The sequence below is a fragment of the Ochotona curzoniae genome, unplaced genomic scaffold (genome assembly GCF_017591425.1).
Source record: "Ochotona curzoniae isolate NIBS_2020 unplaced genomic scaffold, NIBS_Ocur_1.0 scaffold_4701, whole genome shotgun sequence".
Taxonomy (NCBI): domain Eukaryota; kingdom Metazoa; phylum Chordata; class Mammalia; order Lagomorpha; family Ochotonidae; genus Ochotona; species Ochotona curzoniae.
In genome coordinates, this window is record NW_024467122.1 from 55,087,266 (window position 1) to 55,103,263 (window position 15,998).

A 15,998-nucleotide genomic window follows, 5' to 3' on the forward strand; every position below is an offset into this window, starting at 1 on the left:
TGTTGTTGGCAGGCCATAGTGTGCCACCTTGCCCGTGGAAGCAAAAAGGGCTATCAGTGCAGCACTGTTATAGGACTGTTTTTAAAATGTATTTGCTTTGAAGCTGATGCTGTAGCACAGCAAGCTGAGCTGCTGCTTGCAGTGCCAGCAGTGGTTCAAGTCCCAAATGCTTCAACTTCTGATCAGCTCCTTGTTAATGCACATAGGAAATTAGCAGAAGATGGACCAAGGGCTTGGGCCCCTGCACCCATATGAGAGATCCAGATGGGAGTTCCTGGATTCTGGCTTTAGCCTAGCCCAACCAAGGAGTGAACCAGTGGATAGAAGCGTGCTCTCGCTCTCTCTCTCTCTCCCTCTCTCTCTATCTCTTTATTCTTTCTATAACTCTGCCTTCCAGATAAATAAAGTAAATCTAAAGAAAAAAAATACATACCTTGATCCAATATAAGCTGAGGCCAAAGAAAGATTCATGCATTAGATAGAAGGTAGAAAACTTTTTGTTAAAATCAGAATCAAGAAAAGGTATAAAAGCAAACAGACACAACATCAAAGCTTGATAGTGGGTCTGAATCTTGGGCACCAAAGGTTGCACAGTTTAGCTCTTGTCCCATACTTGAATGTTGTGGAACTTCTTTTTTTTTTTTTTTTTTAGCAAGTTGAACTTGGATTGGCACACAGAAACCTTAGTTTAGAATATTTCTTTGACTATACCACAACACCAGCCACACAAGGAATGATTTCATGTACTGAAACTTAACATGTTAGACTGCTTTTCTTAACCAGATATAACGACTTTCTGAATATAATTCACTAAAATATATTACTTCTGAATAATCATTCTGAAAAAAAAATCACATTATGCATAATCTCCATATAATTTTAAGCACTGAAAGAATTTCTAAGATTGTTCCTAGGCATTTGTTCATCAGAATGAAGTACATGATTCTGTCTTCTTCCATCAGATGAACTAGAGAAACTGGAACAGGAGAGGCTGGCCTTGGAGGCCACTATCAAAGACAATGAGGGTGAAGAAGGTGCTGGAGGCATCCGGGGCTTGTTTAAGAAAGTTGGCAAGCTGAACATCCCTAAACCAGCTCCTAAGAGAGGTACGTCCTTCTGCAAAGTTACAAGAGAGAATACGAGACAAGGCGCGACCTGAACATCTGTAAAGGCTCACAAATCAGTGTCTAAGACAGTAAGGGCATTCAGGGTAGGGAGGGACTGAAAGATTTATTTCAAATAGGTGATGTGAATAAGAAATAAACACCACTGACATTTATCCATATTTTAAAGTACTTTTATGCTATCTTATCATAAAACTTTATTCTAAAATCATTTTATTTGGTTTGGGAATCACATAGTGCTTAGACTACTTGCCATAAAATAGACATTTCTTAGTTAAAACACAGAGGGGATAAAAATTCAAGAACCAATACCTAGACATTTTTATTCACAACCTTTCTTACTTTGTGGACATTCAAGGGACTTAAAATTGACTCACACATAAATAGTGGGTTCAAATTTAATCCCAGTTCCAGAAAGGCATGTTTATCATCGTATATCAAAATGCTGGAATTAGAATTTCACTAATACTAACCTCCTTACAGATTGCGCTGGAGTGGTACATTTATCTCTGAGTATCTAGCATATATTACAAAGACAGAGCCAAAGGTTGGGAGAGCTTGCTGTGGGTTTTATAAACAGGTGACTCAAATATCTACTTTTGTTTCTCTTTAATAGCTTGCTTTCCAAAATAATGCAACTTGAGTTTTATGAAATCCACAGTGACCTCTGCTGGTAGAAAACCAGAACGTGAACAAATATCCTGCTGTTAGAGTCATACTCTGAGACTAAGGGAAGAGAACTTCTCTGAAGTCTCCAAGTCGAACAGCAGGGTCCAAGCAGGTCTTAAACAGTCTTCCAGGTTGCATTGAGGGTGGTTAACCCTTCAAAGAGGCCCTCTCCTACCCTGCAACTGGACTGGCTCCGTTTGCTTGTTCTTCAATAGCTCAAGGACAAAATTTCACCTATAACTTAATAACGCATATATTTACAAAGATTGACGAGAAATACCTATATCTCCCCATTTCAGAACTGAGTCTTTACTAGTCATTTTAAAATGACATTTTCTTGAAAAATGATATGTCTGAATCTAAAGATGAAGCAAGCATAAGACTGTTCAGGATACTAACTACTACCTCCCTTCCATTCTGATTTTTTGCTTAAGTGGTACAATCTGAAAAGACAACGCATACCCCAGTGCTCTTCTTTATGAAATGGAGAAAGGAAATAATTCACATCCTCACTAATGAAAGCAGTATTTGTTGTTTATTCTGGAAGCTTTGTTTGTGCATCACAGTACTTGTTTGGGCAAAAATGTACTCTTCTGAAATTCAGCATGTCTCATTGTTGAGAACAGGAAAACCATATTATGCACTATTTTCAATATCTAAGAGTTCACACGCGGCTCTAAAGCAGGCCCATTCAGTGCTCTGGTTTGACAGCTCTTTTGAGTTCTAGATCAAGAACAGCTCTGCCTCTAAGGCACTCATCAGAGTCCTGGGATGCTTTGTGATGTGCATGGAAGGGAAGGCAGAGTTTGGCCCATATTGCAAATAAATTTATTTTCACTCTCAGCAGTCCGTGCAATAGAAAAACAATACAGGATAATTGCTTCAAACTGACAGGCCCAAAACATGGCAACAGCAACAGAGAACAAAGTGTCTTCAGAACCTCATAGATCAGACAGGAAGCTCTGAAGAGGCTGTCAGCTTTATTCTGAGCACCACACTGATACCACATCTTTGTAACAGAGCAATGAAGTCGCAAGTTCCAAAGGCATCGAAATGAGGAATGCTATATATATATAGTGTTATATATATATATATATATAGTGGCAAGGGCTCTCCTCAGACCCTGGCCCAGTTCCTGGTACACTTCCTTGTGCTCATGTTAAACTGGAAATTGCATTAAATATTTTGCAGTATTCTATATGCACTTCTACCTGAAATAAGGACAGTTTTCTTTCCATGTTTTCTGGTTTTTTTTTCTTTTTTTAAATAGTTATTCAGATGAAAATTAGAGAGACATAAAATTAAAGAGACAGAGACAGACATGAAAGAGACAGAGACACACATATAGATACACAGACTTAGTCCACAGACTTAGACTTAGTCCACAGACTTAGCTCTCCAAATGTCTGTAACAGCCACGGCTGGGCTAGGCTGAGGCTCCCTGTTAATGTTCCTGGGAAAGCAGTGGAAGAGAGCACCAGTACCTGTTCCCGCCATTTGGGAAGTGAACAAACGGATGAAAGATCTCTTTCTATTTCTCCCTCTCTGCCACTCTTCAGATACATAGAATACATATATATATTTTTTTAAAGATTTATTTTTATTATTATTTTTTTTATTGGAAAGGTGGATATACAAAGAGGAGAGACAGAGAGGAAGATCTTCCGTCTGTCCAATGATTCACTCCCCAAGTGAGCACAACGGTCGATACTATGCCAATCCGAAGCCAGGAGCCTCTTCCGGGTCTCCCCTGTGGGTGCAGGGTCCCAAAGCCCTGGGCCGTCCTCCACTGCTTTCCTGGGCCACAGGCAGGGAGCTGGAAGGGAAGCGGGGCTGCCGGGATAGAACTGGCGCCCATATGGGATCCCGGGAGTGCAAGGCGAGGACCTTAACCACTTGCGCCACCGCGCCGGGCCCACATAGAATATATTTCTAAAAACATGTCAGACTTCATTGTGTATTTGTAGAAAACCAATCACTATAACTTCTGCAAGTAAAATTGAAAATACTTAGTTGAATTACAGCTTAGATTTGGGAAAACAGGGATATTGTGGCTTTTGTGTTAGCTTATTAACATTCTCTTATGTCAAAATAATAGTTTTAGGACAGAATACTAAGGATCTGAAAAAAATATGCTGCTTTAATAAAAGCTATAACCAGGAAATCATTATCAAATTTCTCTTTTAATTATTTAAGGTTATCTAAATTATTCTGAGATTTTTCCTTTAACTTTACAGATACAAAATACATGAACTCATGACTCATTCTTTATTTTCATCAATGGATTTATCGGAAAGTTATCCTGTTTCTATCCTCAAAGGACAAATAGATGCATCACTTTCTTTTTCCTTTCAGACAGCAGCATCAACACAATCCAGTCGATGCATGTGGGAGAATTCAACCAGAAACTGGTGGAAGCCAGCACTCAATTTAAAAAGAAACAAGGAAAAGGCACAATTGATGTTTGGTGGTTGTTTGATGATGGAGGTAAACCTTGCAGCATATACCTTAGGGAGTAGAGCTTCTATTCTGATAAATCTAACAAACTACAATGCATGGTATATGAAAACAATGCCAGTTAGATAATAATATTTCTATGTTCTTACAGCTTATAAATTTTTAAGAGTCATGGTGTGAGAATGAATAGAGATACATAGCTATTCAAAGTTTTATAGTTAGGTTTACTCATGCTTTCTGTCATAATTTATTCTTTATTACAGGATTAACACTCCTTATCCCCTATATCTTGACTCTCAGAAAAAAATGGAAAGACTGTAAACTAAGAATTTATGTTGGGGGGAAGATAAACCGCATTGAAGAAGAAAAAATTGCGTAAGTAGCTTTCTATGTTAAGTCATTTCAGATGTTGCTTGCATTAAAGCTTTAATTTCTAAGAAATTTGGTTATCTTTGAGGCACACTAGATGGAAAGACAAAGCCACCAAGATAGCCACACGTTTACATGGTTTTCTGGTCAATAAAATATTTGCATGATTTTTCTAATCACTGCCTTCAAGTCCTCATCTTTTCTGCCACAATGCTTTCAAAAAGAGAGCTGAGTGTCACTATCTTGTATACTGACTGTTTGCTCTGAGTAATCACATCTAAGAAACAAAGAATATGAACAAATTAGTGTTCTGGTATTTGTGGGATCTATGCCTGCTAATTCATGGTAGTCCCTTTTAGAACAGCAAAGAACTAGATGGGAGAGACTGCACTGGAGTCTTCACACCAGCCTAGTCCCCAAAGGATCGCAAGAGTCCACAGCAGTCAGCATGTACATCTGGCCTCCAGTTGCTTGTGTGCAGTTTGGAAAAGTTTAGATGGATGCCTTTTGAGAACTCTTCTAATACTTTTTTAAGGCACTCTTAATTGCAAGTCTGTTTCATTCATCTGCCATTGAAAACTAATATGTGAATTAAAGAATAAGCCTGCCCGGAATATGATATATCCAGGGATCTCTGAAGGAAACCTGAGAATCATCTGTAATCATTTGTGGCATATTGGAGTCCTGAGTCCTGTGATATCCAGAAATCACAAAACAATGATAGAATTTTATTAATTTTTTTATATTTTATCCTCTTTCTCAGAAGGTTATAGTTGTGTATCAATGTATATTCATTATATTAATACATTAATGAGTTTGTGAATTTATTTTTACTTGCAGCAATATAATATCCATACATATTATATGTATTTAATTTTTCATAAAGAGTCATGGTGAAATTGAATTTAATATGTTTATAGTAATGTTTGTTTCTTAAAGCCTTTACTATCTTGTGCAGACAATTGATAAAATTTTAAGATAGTTTGTAGATTAGCTGATAGCATGAAGTAAATGTCAAATGTTTTAATTGCTAAAATTGTACTCTATGGTTATAAGAGAGTATCCTTGTCATTAGGAAGCATTCATCCAAATATTTAAGGGGCCTGATATTTGTAAGATACTGTAAAACAGAAGAAAATCAGCAGATAAAGAGAGAAACAAAGATAATGACAAATCAAATGGGGCAAAATAAAAAACAACTGGTGACTTTGGGAGTTATTCACACTATGCTTGCAGCATTTCCATAAAATTGAAATTATATCAAAATTATGAGTTGTCAGGACAAAGACCTCCAACATATAACCATGTAACATATGATAATTACTAGCTTGTCAGTAATTTATCTGTGGCTACAAAAATTATCAGTAACAAAGTAGTCAATAAATATTAAGATTTGCTATCTTTAAGTAATAAAGGAGTATGGTGAGTTTTGCATCATCTTTCCTGGCACATGAATGCAGAGTAACAGTTGATGTTTCCACTGTCTGTACTTATAAGAGTTTATGCTTTCAGTGGAATAACTTGAACTACATTTAATGAATCCAACAAAGTACAATAATGAAAATCTAGCATTAACCATAAAGCCTGACTGACAACTAAGCTAAAATAAGACATGATTTTCTTTGATATATTAACTCAAACACAAAACATATTTGATTGAAAATAGTTAAATACACAATGATGAAGTGTTTTTCTTTTCCATTTTCAGGATGGCTTCTCTTTTGAGCAAATTTAGGATAAAATTTGCAGACATCCATATCATTGGTGATATCAACATTAAACCCAACAAGGAAAGGTATGAAATGCTTAACAAGATCTGTTGATTCCCTAAAGTTATCCCTCATTCTCTTTTATGTTGATTATCAAAGAATGAAAATGTCACATGTTTAGTGCAGTAATTTCCTGATAGAATTTAATGATGATCTTCACATAATGACAAAGAACTATCAAGTACTTTCCAAAGGGAAGGGAAGGCTTTATGATAAAGTTGAGCTTGACAGAGACAGTTCTTGAAACTCAGACTGGTGTTCTTACACATTAGAATTCTTCTTGCTGTTCTTGATCCCTCAGTTAGCAAGAATAGCACGAAGCCCAAAGTTAGATTATTCTGGCCTGAGCATTCAAGGTTAGTTTCTTATTTGAGGTACTACTGGGACATTTTGGATGGGGAGTGCTGACACAGAAGAAGTGGAAATAAGCTTGTGTTTTCTTGGTACAATGACAGTACCAACCCTCCAGGTCCATTTTAGCTATAAGCCACAAAAGGGTTCAAGTGCTTAAGGCCTATGAACTTTGGGGGAGAGGATCTCTAAAAATAAGAAATGTATTGGCTTTGAAAGAAAATGGCATAGTTGAAGTAACCACTTAAGTATCCTCAACCAGCAGATACTTGGTTCATTTATTCAGCTGGTTCATTTGCTCCTTGGGATACCCACATCCCATATCAGAGTGCCTGGGTTAGAGTCCCAGCTCTGCTTCTGATTCCAGATTCTTGCCAGTGCACACCCTAGGAAGCAACAGGTGAAGGATCCAGTACTTCAAGCCCTGCCATCCACAGGGGAGGCACAGGAGACTTGAATTTTGTTTTGGGTTCCTAGATTAACCTGGACCAGCCCGGGCTTTTGTAGGTACTTGAACACTAAGTCAGCAGATCAAAGATCTCTGTGAATCTCTGTATTTTTCTCTGTATATCTCTGCCGTTGATGCATACAAACAAAATTTTAAATATCTTCAAAAAAATGGGGGGGGGGCGGGAAAGTATTTGTCCTAGTGGTTAAACCACTGATTAGAATACCCACATCCCATTTTAAAGTGTGTGGGTTCAAGTCCTAGCTGTTTCTCCACACTCCTGATAAGAGGCATCAGAGGCAGCATCTAATGACTTAAGTAGCTGGTTCCCTGACATACCAGAAAGAAACCTGAATTGGGTTCCGGTTCCCAGCCTCAGCTCTTAGCTTTAGCCCCCAGATGACTGTGAGCATTTAGATAATGAACTAGTGTTCTAGATCTGGTAAGATGAGTTTGAGTTTGTGTCCTGGTGTCGATGAAGATTCGAAAGACCAGACAAACCTGTGAGAGTAGAGAAAGTGAAACTTTAGGTAAGAGAAAGAGAAGCTCCAGATAAGATTGGAAGGGCTGCTGAAAAGAGACTGAAGCTGCTGAGACTTGCAGTCTAGGTAGGGGCTTTTATGTCTTTACCACTTTGCCTCCAAGGAACAATAGTAGTGGTTATACATTAGTTACTGACAAGGCTGGGGACAGTTGTAATGGAACCCCTTCCAGCTTGTTTTTATCAAAACCTAGATCTGGTCATCAGTGATCAGTGTTTGTTACAGGGCCTGCCACCTTGCCTTGTTTAGAGTTTACATGCTGCGAAGGAGGAGCAGCAAGCAGCTGTGGGATGCCATTAGCTGGCCTGCTCTTAGTCCCAAGCTCTCTCACCAACAGATGGGAATTCTCACTTTCTCTTTAGGTTTCTCCCCTCACTCCACTATTAAATATTTTCTTTGGAAAAAAAAAGTTTAAGTAAACAAAATACCTTCAGAATATGACTTCATTTTAGCCCTCATTTGTTATCAACTTAGAATCATCTCCATCAGCTCATTCTGATAGAAAAAAAAAAAATACCGTAAGCTACATGGCCTAAAGAGCAGATGTTTGTTTAAGCTCTGAAGAGTAGGAAGTACAAGGTAAAAGTGCTGGCTGATTCAGTCCTGTAGAGGGCCAGTTCCCTGGTTTGCATCTGGCGGTTTTCCCCACTGCTGAAGGAAAGGTCCCTTATTCTTTATCTTAAGGCATTAATCCCGTTATGGGCCCCAACCTCACCACCTTATCTAAACTTGATTACATCCAAAGGCTGCATTTTCAAATATCATTAAATGGAGGTTAACACTTCAACATATGAAATTGGTGAGGATGCAAAAACTCAGTCTACAACAATGATATTTCAAACATATTTATAGTGTTGATTTTCATTGGAAATCCCAAAAGTGCAAGAAGATTGGAAAGCCTGTGTAATTGTAAAACTCACAAACAACTTACTGTTTTTATTTAAAGATTCATCTATTTGTTTTTATTAATAAGGCAGGTTTTTTCAGAGAGAGAAGAAGAGACAAGAGAGGTCTTCCATGCACTAGTTCACTCTCCAGATAGCCACAACAGCTAGAGCTGAGCTGCTCCAGAGACAAGAGCCTCTTCATATCTCCCATGTGGGCACAGGGGCCCAAGACTTGAGTCCTTCTTTACTGCTTTTCCAGGCGGTAAGCAGGGAGCTGGCTCAGAAGTAGAGCAACTGAGACACAAACTAGTGTGCATATGGGATGCCACTGCTTGAAGGTGGAGAATCAGCCTGATATACCACAGTGCCAGCTGGTTTTGTATTTATTATTATCGTATATCAAATTAGGGGCTTTTTGAAATCACTCAGATTTAAGATACATTCTTATTGGCTAGACAAACCATGACTTCATATCCTTTAAGGTGCTCATTCCTGTAAGGTTATGGTTCATTTAATGGGTTTAGGAAACGTCTCCACTGTGGCAAGAAAGCCATAATTGACAGGGTTAACCTGGTTCTTACTTTGAGATACTTTCTTCTTTCATCTAAACTTGTAATACATTAAATTCTTCTGGTTGTATAATTACAAATACTTTAAAAATTAAGAGCACATGTATAAATCTTCTTGATAAATGGAATTAACATCCTGCTATGAACTAGGTTGTCATTTAGTCATCTCTAGGAGACTTCCACTTTTCATTAGCCGAGTTCTAATTTCTGAAATCATTGTCTCTTGGCATTTGCAGTGATGTAACCTTAGCATGTTCCACTTAGCAACAGGGCCAAGCATACCAATACTCAGCAGAAGGGGGCTATTCTCTGATGTCTAGAGGTTAGTCATTGTGATTCTTACTGGCTTTGGAATTTATAAGACAGAGCACAAATTGGCCATACTCTTCTTCCAGGAAAATGCTTCATACTGTTTTCCTGATCAATAAGAAAGGACTATCTCTGCGTGCTGATAATTTTGTTGTTCCTATATTCCTTTATTTCTTAACCTACCAATTTAATTTTCTCTACTCAAGTCATTGTTTCCTTTCCTCTCTTTCTTACTAGTTTCTGCTCAACTGCCATGGTCACCACCTTAAGATCCCTTTGTTCTCTCCCATTTATTACTGAAGATGTTGAGGTTAACTTCTTTTCTGTTAACTAAGCCTCTCCCACCCTTAGGGTAACAGTCATAATGAGCTTTCCCCCCCTCTTTTTTCTATCTTTAAATCTCATATATCCTCATAGTCCTGTCATGAAAATAATTCCCTTCCTCAAGAAGTAAATGAATTTACTGTCAACATTTTGAAGAAATATTCTCTCGACCATTTCAAGCTCTTGAGGAAAGTGCAGAAGGGAAAAATCCTTATTGAAATAAGAGAATGCTTGCAACTAATGTCCCCCCAGTGCAAGGAAAAGAAGTCCCCCGTGTGCTGGAGGACCTAGCCTGTACTCTCAGCCTTCTGCTTAACCGACGCCATAGCGTTTAATGAAACATCACACAACTGATGTTTGCAGTGACTACTGCAGTGACTATTGTTGGCAATGGCTATTCCTATGAAGAAAAGCAAATTTATTTTAGAACAACGAATATCTCCTCTGTGACCACTGATTGTATATCTGGCATATTTTCAATCATTTTAAAAAGGAAATTTTTCTGGGTGTTGTTTGGGCGAATGCAGGTCAGACCATGGGGACTGTCGTTTAGAGAGTAACCACTGGCTCTGTTTCAGCTCTCACGTGTCCTTTCATTACTTGACATCCCTTAATGATCATTAAAAACAATCCACTGGTCACTAGTCCTTCTTGGTCTCCAGAGGAAATGCATGTGGATTTGTCAATGATTTCCATGTTGGAGACTAATGTTAAGTGCCCTTAAGTTGACTTTAGGAAATCTTTCAACAACTCATAAAATATCAGCAAAGCTTGATGGAGGCATTTTGTCACAGAAACATTATCTATAAATTTGGTAGGGTGGGGTGAAAGGGAATACAAAAGCAAAGCTAATGAGAAAATAATTGAACTAGGAGAAACTAAAAAGCTCTTGTGGTTAAATTCTGCTTTTTATTGTATAAACTGAATTGAAAGTCATAGGCCAAAAAGACAACAATCTTTATGTGAAAATCAAAGAGGAACTAGAAGTAATTAACTATGTGATTTAGTTCAAAGATGCTGCAGTAAACACAAAAACAACTCTAGCACATTATTTTGAAGGAAGAAATCTCAGTGGACTGGAGCAAAGTGTTTATGTTTTAAAAATTTGAAAACTTTCTTGTAAGAAACAAAGATGGCAAAAGCAGGGAAGCTATTTATCTTTAACACTGAATTTTCATTTGTATTTAATATCCTATACTGTTTGAATTATTCTAAAAAAGCATAAACGTATTTATGAGAAAGCTCATCTCTAATAAGACTCAAAATAGAAATTTTAATTCATCTTAGGATCACCTGGTTAGAAGGCTGGAAAACAGCCAGCTCAAGGCTGAGCTCTGTGCTGAAGAAATCAACGCTAAACATAGACAAGGAGAAGTAAGAGCGCAAAGAAAAAGAACAGACAAAGGCAGCCTTATTATAACCTACTGTATCCATTATCGTGCAAATATAACAACAACTAAGGCATAGTGACACACATGATGGGAAATTGACTAAATTGTATTTAACTAAAAATACAATTATAAATTGGTTTTTAGACTAAATTTGATCTAAAAGGTTAAGTTTACTACCAAGAATTAGTTTTCAATTTTCCTATTCTATATTTCATTATGAAATAATCCATGGAAGCTGATTTCACTTAGAAAAGCAAGACAGCTACCAACAGCAACCAGAACTACAAAGTTGCTCATGTCTGTTCAGTAGGAGAAAAAATTCATTTCTTCCCCAATAACTCAGGTCCTGGATTCTGCTAAGGCAAAACTCACCTAAGGCCTCAGCCATTCACTGAGGTCAAGGTAACACTGGGTGCCAATCAGTTCAAGTCTGCCTGAATTATGGACCCATCTGGCCATGCCTTTTGGCAGACACAGCATTCAAATGACAATGGTAAATACATAATGTGGTTGCTGAGGAGATAACCAGAAACTTTCATCCCTCTTTTGTTTCTTAGTAAATTATTTCTGTACTGTTTTCTAACAGGGATCTCTGCTGAGATGCAAATTCATCCCAATTGAAATACATATATGTAGAGCTTAAACACTGAGCCTACCAATACTAACCTCCATTATTTGGCTGTTCAGCACCTTTTGGAACATTACACCCTTCTGTCATTATGACAGCCTTTTGTCATTACACCCTGACTTTCCCATAGCTCCCAACAGCCTTGGTCACTCCTCCTCCATAGGTGAGGTTATCCAGGCCAAGTTGCGAAATGGGAAAGGTAGAGTAAGAACACGGCTCTACTCTCCAAGGCCAGCACTCTTCTACTTGACTAACCACCGTTCAAGGTAATAGCAAATAGAGTATTGAATGGTTCCAAAAATAATAAAGTACATCAGTCTGATTTTCTTCCTGTCTTCAGCTCTTTCTAAATAAAGCAATACAACAGAAGTCTACTGTATTAAATGTCTCTTCAATCCCCTAACAAAGGCTCACTACTAAGGACAACTCTACTCATTTGTAATCTCCATACTTTTTCTTGTCTATAAGTCTTAAATCAGGCCAGCTGTTGAGATAATTGAACTCACTGCATCATATTTTAATTTATCAGCCTAAGAGCATATGGGTTCTAATGATCACTCTTTCCAAAGTTATTAAATCATGAGTAAGGCACATTATTAAAAAACAAAGAATATGTTTATACTACAGATGCCCTTAAAGTAGCAGTTGAAGATAACAACTGTCATAGATTATAAGCTTTCCTTTATGCTATTTTTTAAGTAAACCTTATGGGAGTATTATATAAGACAGAAATGGAAAATTTTCAGCAAGTATTAAAATGATCTAGCATTTTGATACTTACTTTAGCTTCCTCCTCCATGTCCCAGATTTTTGGCCATTAAAATATTACTAAATTTTTTTCTTTCCTTATAATTGACTTGAATAATGCTCATCTTAAACTCTCAGGCAGCAACTTCAAACACCAGAAGGTTAAGAACATTGTAGTTTGCAGTAAACATCCAAATTGCTGAGAACCATAAAGACGGTGGAAGCCACTGCTATGCTCCTGCTGCCTGCCCTCAGCTTCCAGCCAAGAGTGGGGGATGCCATGAGTTGTCCTATCCAACCTCCAAGAAGCCTAGTTCATCTACATTCATTTACAAATGGTTCTTAAAGAAACTGTTTAATATGGTGATGGAAATTCACTTATGGGTTAAACTGTCTTTGATTACACTGTGCAGAATATATATTTGCTGAACAATTACTAACTATGTGTTTGTGCCTTAATATTGAAGATCTAATATTTAGGCTAATAATGCCTCAAATACATTAAAGCTTTTCCTTGGAGAAGCAGTTCTATGGCCACAGTTTTTCTCACAGTAAGTGCCCTGCACAGATAATTCTTAAAAGGTTTGCATGACATTCAGCTCTGATTCCAAACCAACAGAGCCAGTCATACCTGCACTATCCATGAAATAATAAGTTAGTTTCCCACAGTGAGGCCTCTTTTATAATTCCAATTTCAGCTGGAAACTCTTTGAAGAGATGATTGAACCATATCGTCTCCATGAAAGCTGCAAAGATTTAACAACTGCTGAGAAATTAAAAAGAGAAACTCCATGGAAAATTACAGATGCAGAATTGGAAGCAGTGAAGGAAAAGGTAAGGATTTGTCTTCCTTAATTTTTTTTACTTTGCTATCTAACTAGTTCTTGATTTAAAGATTAAGAAGTAATGTAACTATTATTGAATTGCATTATTCAAGATCCAGGGTTCCCATAATTTTCAAGTGCTTTTCAATCACATTACTGGATATGGAGATTTAGAAAACAATATTCATTTTGTTCTCCAAAGATGAAATTATTTTTAAAGTACATATTGTTAAATCTTTCAGATTTAATTTTTAAAAATAGATGACAAATCCATCAATCTAAAACAATTTCAGTCAGTATGTGCACAGAGTAATATAAAAGTAGGCTGACTCACACTTGAGTTTATTCACAATAATAAAGAATTCTAGCCTGATGAAGGTGGTATGAAAACTAACAAAGAAAGTTGGATTTGCTGGTGCACACTGTAAGATGGATTTCAAATAGTGAGCAAGAGAGCCCAGCAAGACGAAGTTACACTCTTCTAGCCTGTGCCAAATGAATTTACTGATAATAAGAATGGAAAACTAGGCAGTACTGACTCCTGAGTTGCACATTAAAGGCAAGGGACCATAAGAACTTGTAAACTACAAAATCCAAACAAACTTTATGAGGAGGTGAACTTGGAAAGATTAAGCAATACTAAAAGCTTTTTCAGATTTAGTTTTTAAAAAAATTACAAACTAGAATCAAGTTCCATGTGAAACAAGCTGTTTAGTTCTTACAAAAACTTATATAATTGACCAAATCACACATCTGAGCCTCATTTTCTGAGCCAGTGAAATGTAACAATAAATGTTAGTCTCACCATTGCAAAACGGTTATTTTCCCAAGTGAGGCTCTGATAGCTTTTTTTTTTTTTTAATTGTAACCAATCCATTGTACTGACAAAACACAGAGTTACAGAAATGGTAGCCTAGGATATGGTCTATGTTCATGAGTTATCATATCAAGATTTGATAGATTTTCTTTAACCAAAAGTATGTTCCCTAAAACCAGTCATTCACTTCTACCCTTGGTGTTATTCAAGACTGCTTTCTCCCACAACCCTACCCCAGAATTGAATAAGACATTGTAGCACAATGAGAATCTGGTCTCATTCTTTTATATCTCTAAATTTTCTTGTGAGGCTTTAGAGCATTGAAAACTTCCAAGCCTAAATGAGGCTGTCTGACTGTTTGTGAGTTGAAGAAAATAAATTCTGATTCATAGTCCGGGGAGAACTGCACTCAGCTAACCCTGAATGTTGTCCACAGAGTTACCGCCAAGTCCGACTGAATGAGCTCTTGCAGGAGCACTCGAGAGCTGCCAATCTCATTGTCCTGTAAGTATCCCTGCAAATGTCTAGTAATAGTACAGAGAAATCTTTAGGTGCAAGTGGGTTGACCAATTTTCAAATTCTATGATCCTTCAGCTGGGTATACAGATGTTTTGTAGGAATATGTGAGATTTTAGACAGTAAAAGAAAATCAGTACTACCCTGAGAGCCTGACAATGCCTGTACATTTCAGCCCATGGGCTGTAGAGGGGCTGGCGTGGACTTTCTGCCAGTCATGCCATACCCATATGGCCAAAGACATATGCCCACCTGCAACCCACATAATATCAAAATGATCTGGTAGATTGTTTGGTTGGGTAGCTGGCTTCTGAGGTTTATCCTAAGTCTAAGAGCTTTAAACTACTAGGAAAAATAATTTCTACCTAAAAATTAGAGGAACAGTGTTTTGTTTTTGTAATATCTAAGTCTATTTTTCTGGTCTGTAGTTCGTTCTGTAACTATATATTGAAAATATCTATATTCAAAATTATTCCAGTGCCTTTATTTGGAGAAAAAGGTGTGAAAGTTTCAGGCCACTGGTTATTAAATAATTCAGAAGTGCTAGGAAGGTTACTGCATGTGGTGATTCTCATTTTCTCTTTTGTTTGTCTTCTCTGCCATTAGGAGCCTTCCAGTGGCAAGAAAAGGATCTATATCAGATTTGTTGTATATGGCTTGGTTGGAATTCCTCACAAAGAACCTTCCTCCTGTCTTACTAGTTAGAGGAAATCACAAAAATGTTTTGACATTTTACTCATAAAACATGAAAGATTAGAAAATAACAATGTAGGATTAATTAATAATATGTGGCAATAGTTTATGCTGCAAATCTGATCTTAGGATATACAAACTTCTGGAGATTGTCCTAGCATAATCTACATAAATTGTGCCATATTAGACTTTTTCTTAGTTACCGGATGTTTTGTTTTTTCTGATTAGCTTAAAGGGGATCTCAAAACCAATGCTACTCCTAAAAAAACATTTTTGTCATTATTGTTGATAAATAGTAAACAAACCCAGATGATGAAAATCACTGATTTGACTGTAAGCTTCTCCAGGCATCCTTAATCTTTTGTTTTTACAGTGTAGCTTCTAGACCATCATACAGGCCTCAGCTCCACAGCAGGTGCTCAATGAATGCTTATTGATAGGCCTAGAGAGTAACCATGGGTGGTTATCAAAGAAGAAGACCAACTGGGTGTAAAACGTGTAAAACCCTTGGCCTCCTGAGAAGCCTCTATCTACAAAGATTTAAAACTCAATAACTGAAAACTT

The 15,998-nt window shown here is 37.2% G+C and overlaps 1 protein-coding gene across 3 annotated transcripts in view; it reads left to right on the forward strand.

Moving 5' to 3' along the window:
- The window catches only part of SLC12A1 (solute carrier family 12 member 1), a 78,743-nt gene extending 63,141 nt beyond the window's left edge, over window positions 1-15,602 (forward strand). For all 3 annotated transcript variants that reach the window (XM_040968498.1, XM_040968495.1, XM_040968496.1), the window contains exons 20-26: window positions 963-1,106; window positions 4,149-4,280; window positions 4,514-4,625; window positions 6,328-6,414; window positions 13,283-13,418; window positions 14,662-14,729; window positions 15,348-15,602. In XM_040968498.1, the coding sequence (XP_040824432.1) occupies window positions 963-1,106; window positions 4,149-4,280; window positions 4,514-4,625; window positions 6,328-6,414; window positions 13,283-13,418; window positions 14,662-14,729; window positions 15,348-15,483 (815 nt within the window). In that variant the 3' untranslated portion in view covers window positions 15,484-15,602. The remainder of the gene's footprint in view (window positions 1-962; window positions 1,107-4,148; window positions 4,281-4,513; window positions 4,626-6,327; window positions 6,415-13,282; window positions 13,419-14,661; window positions 14,730-15,347) is intronic.
- The last annotated feature ends 396 nt before the right edge of the window (window positions 15,603-15,998 follow it).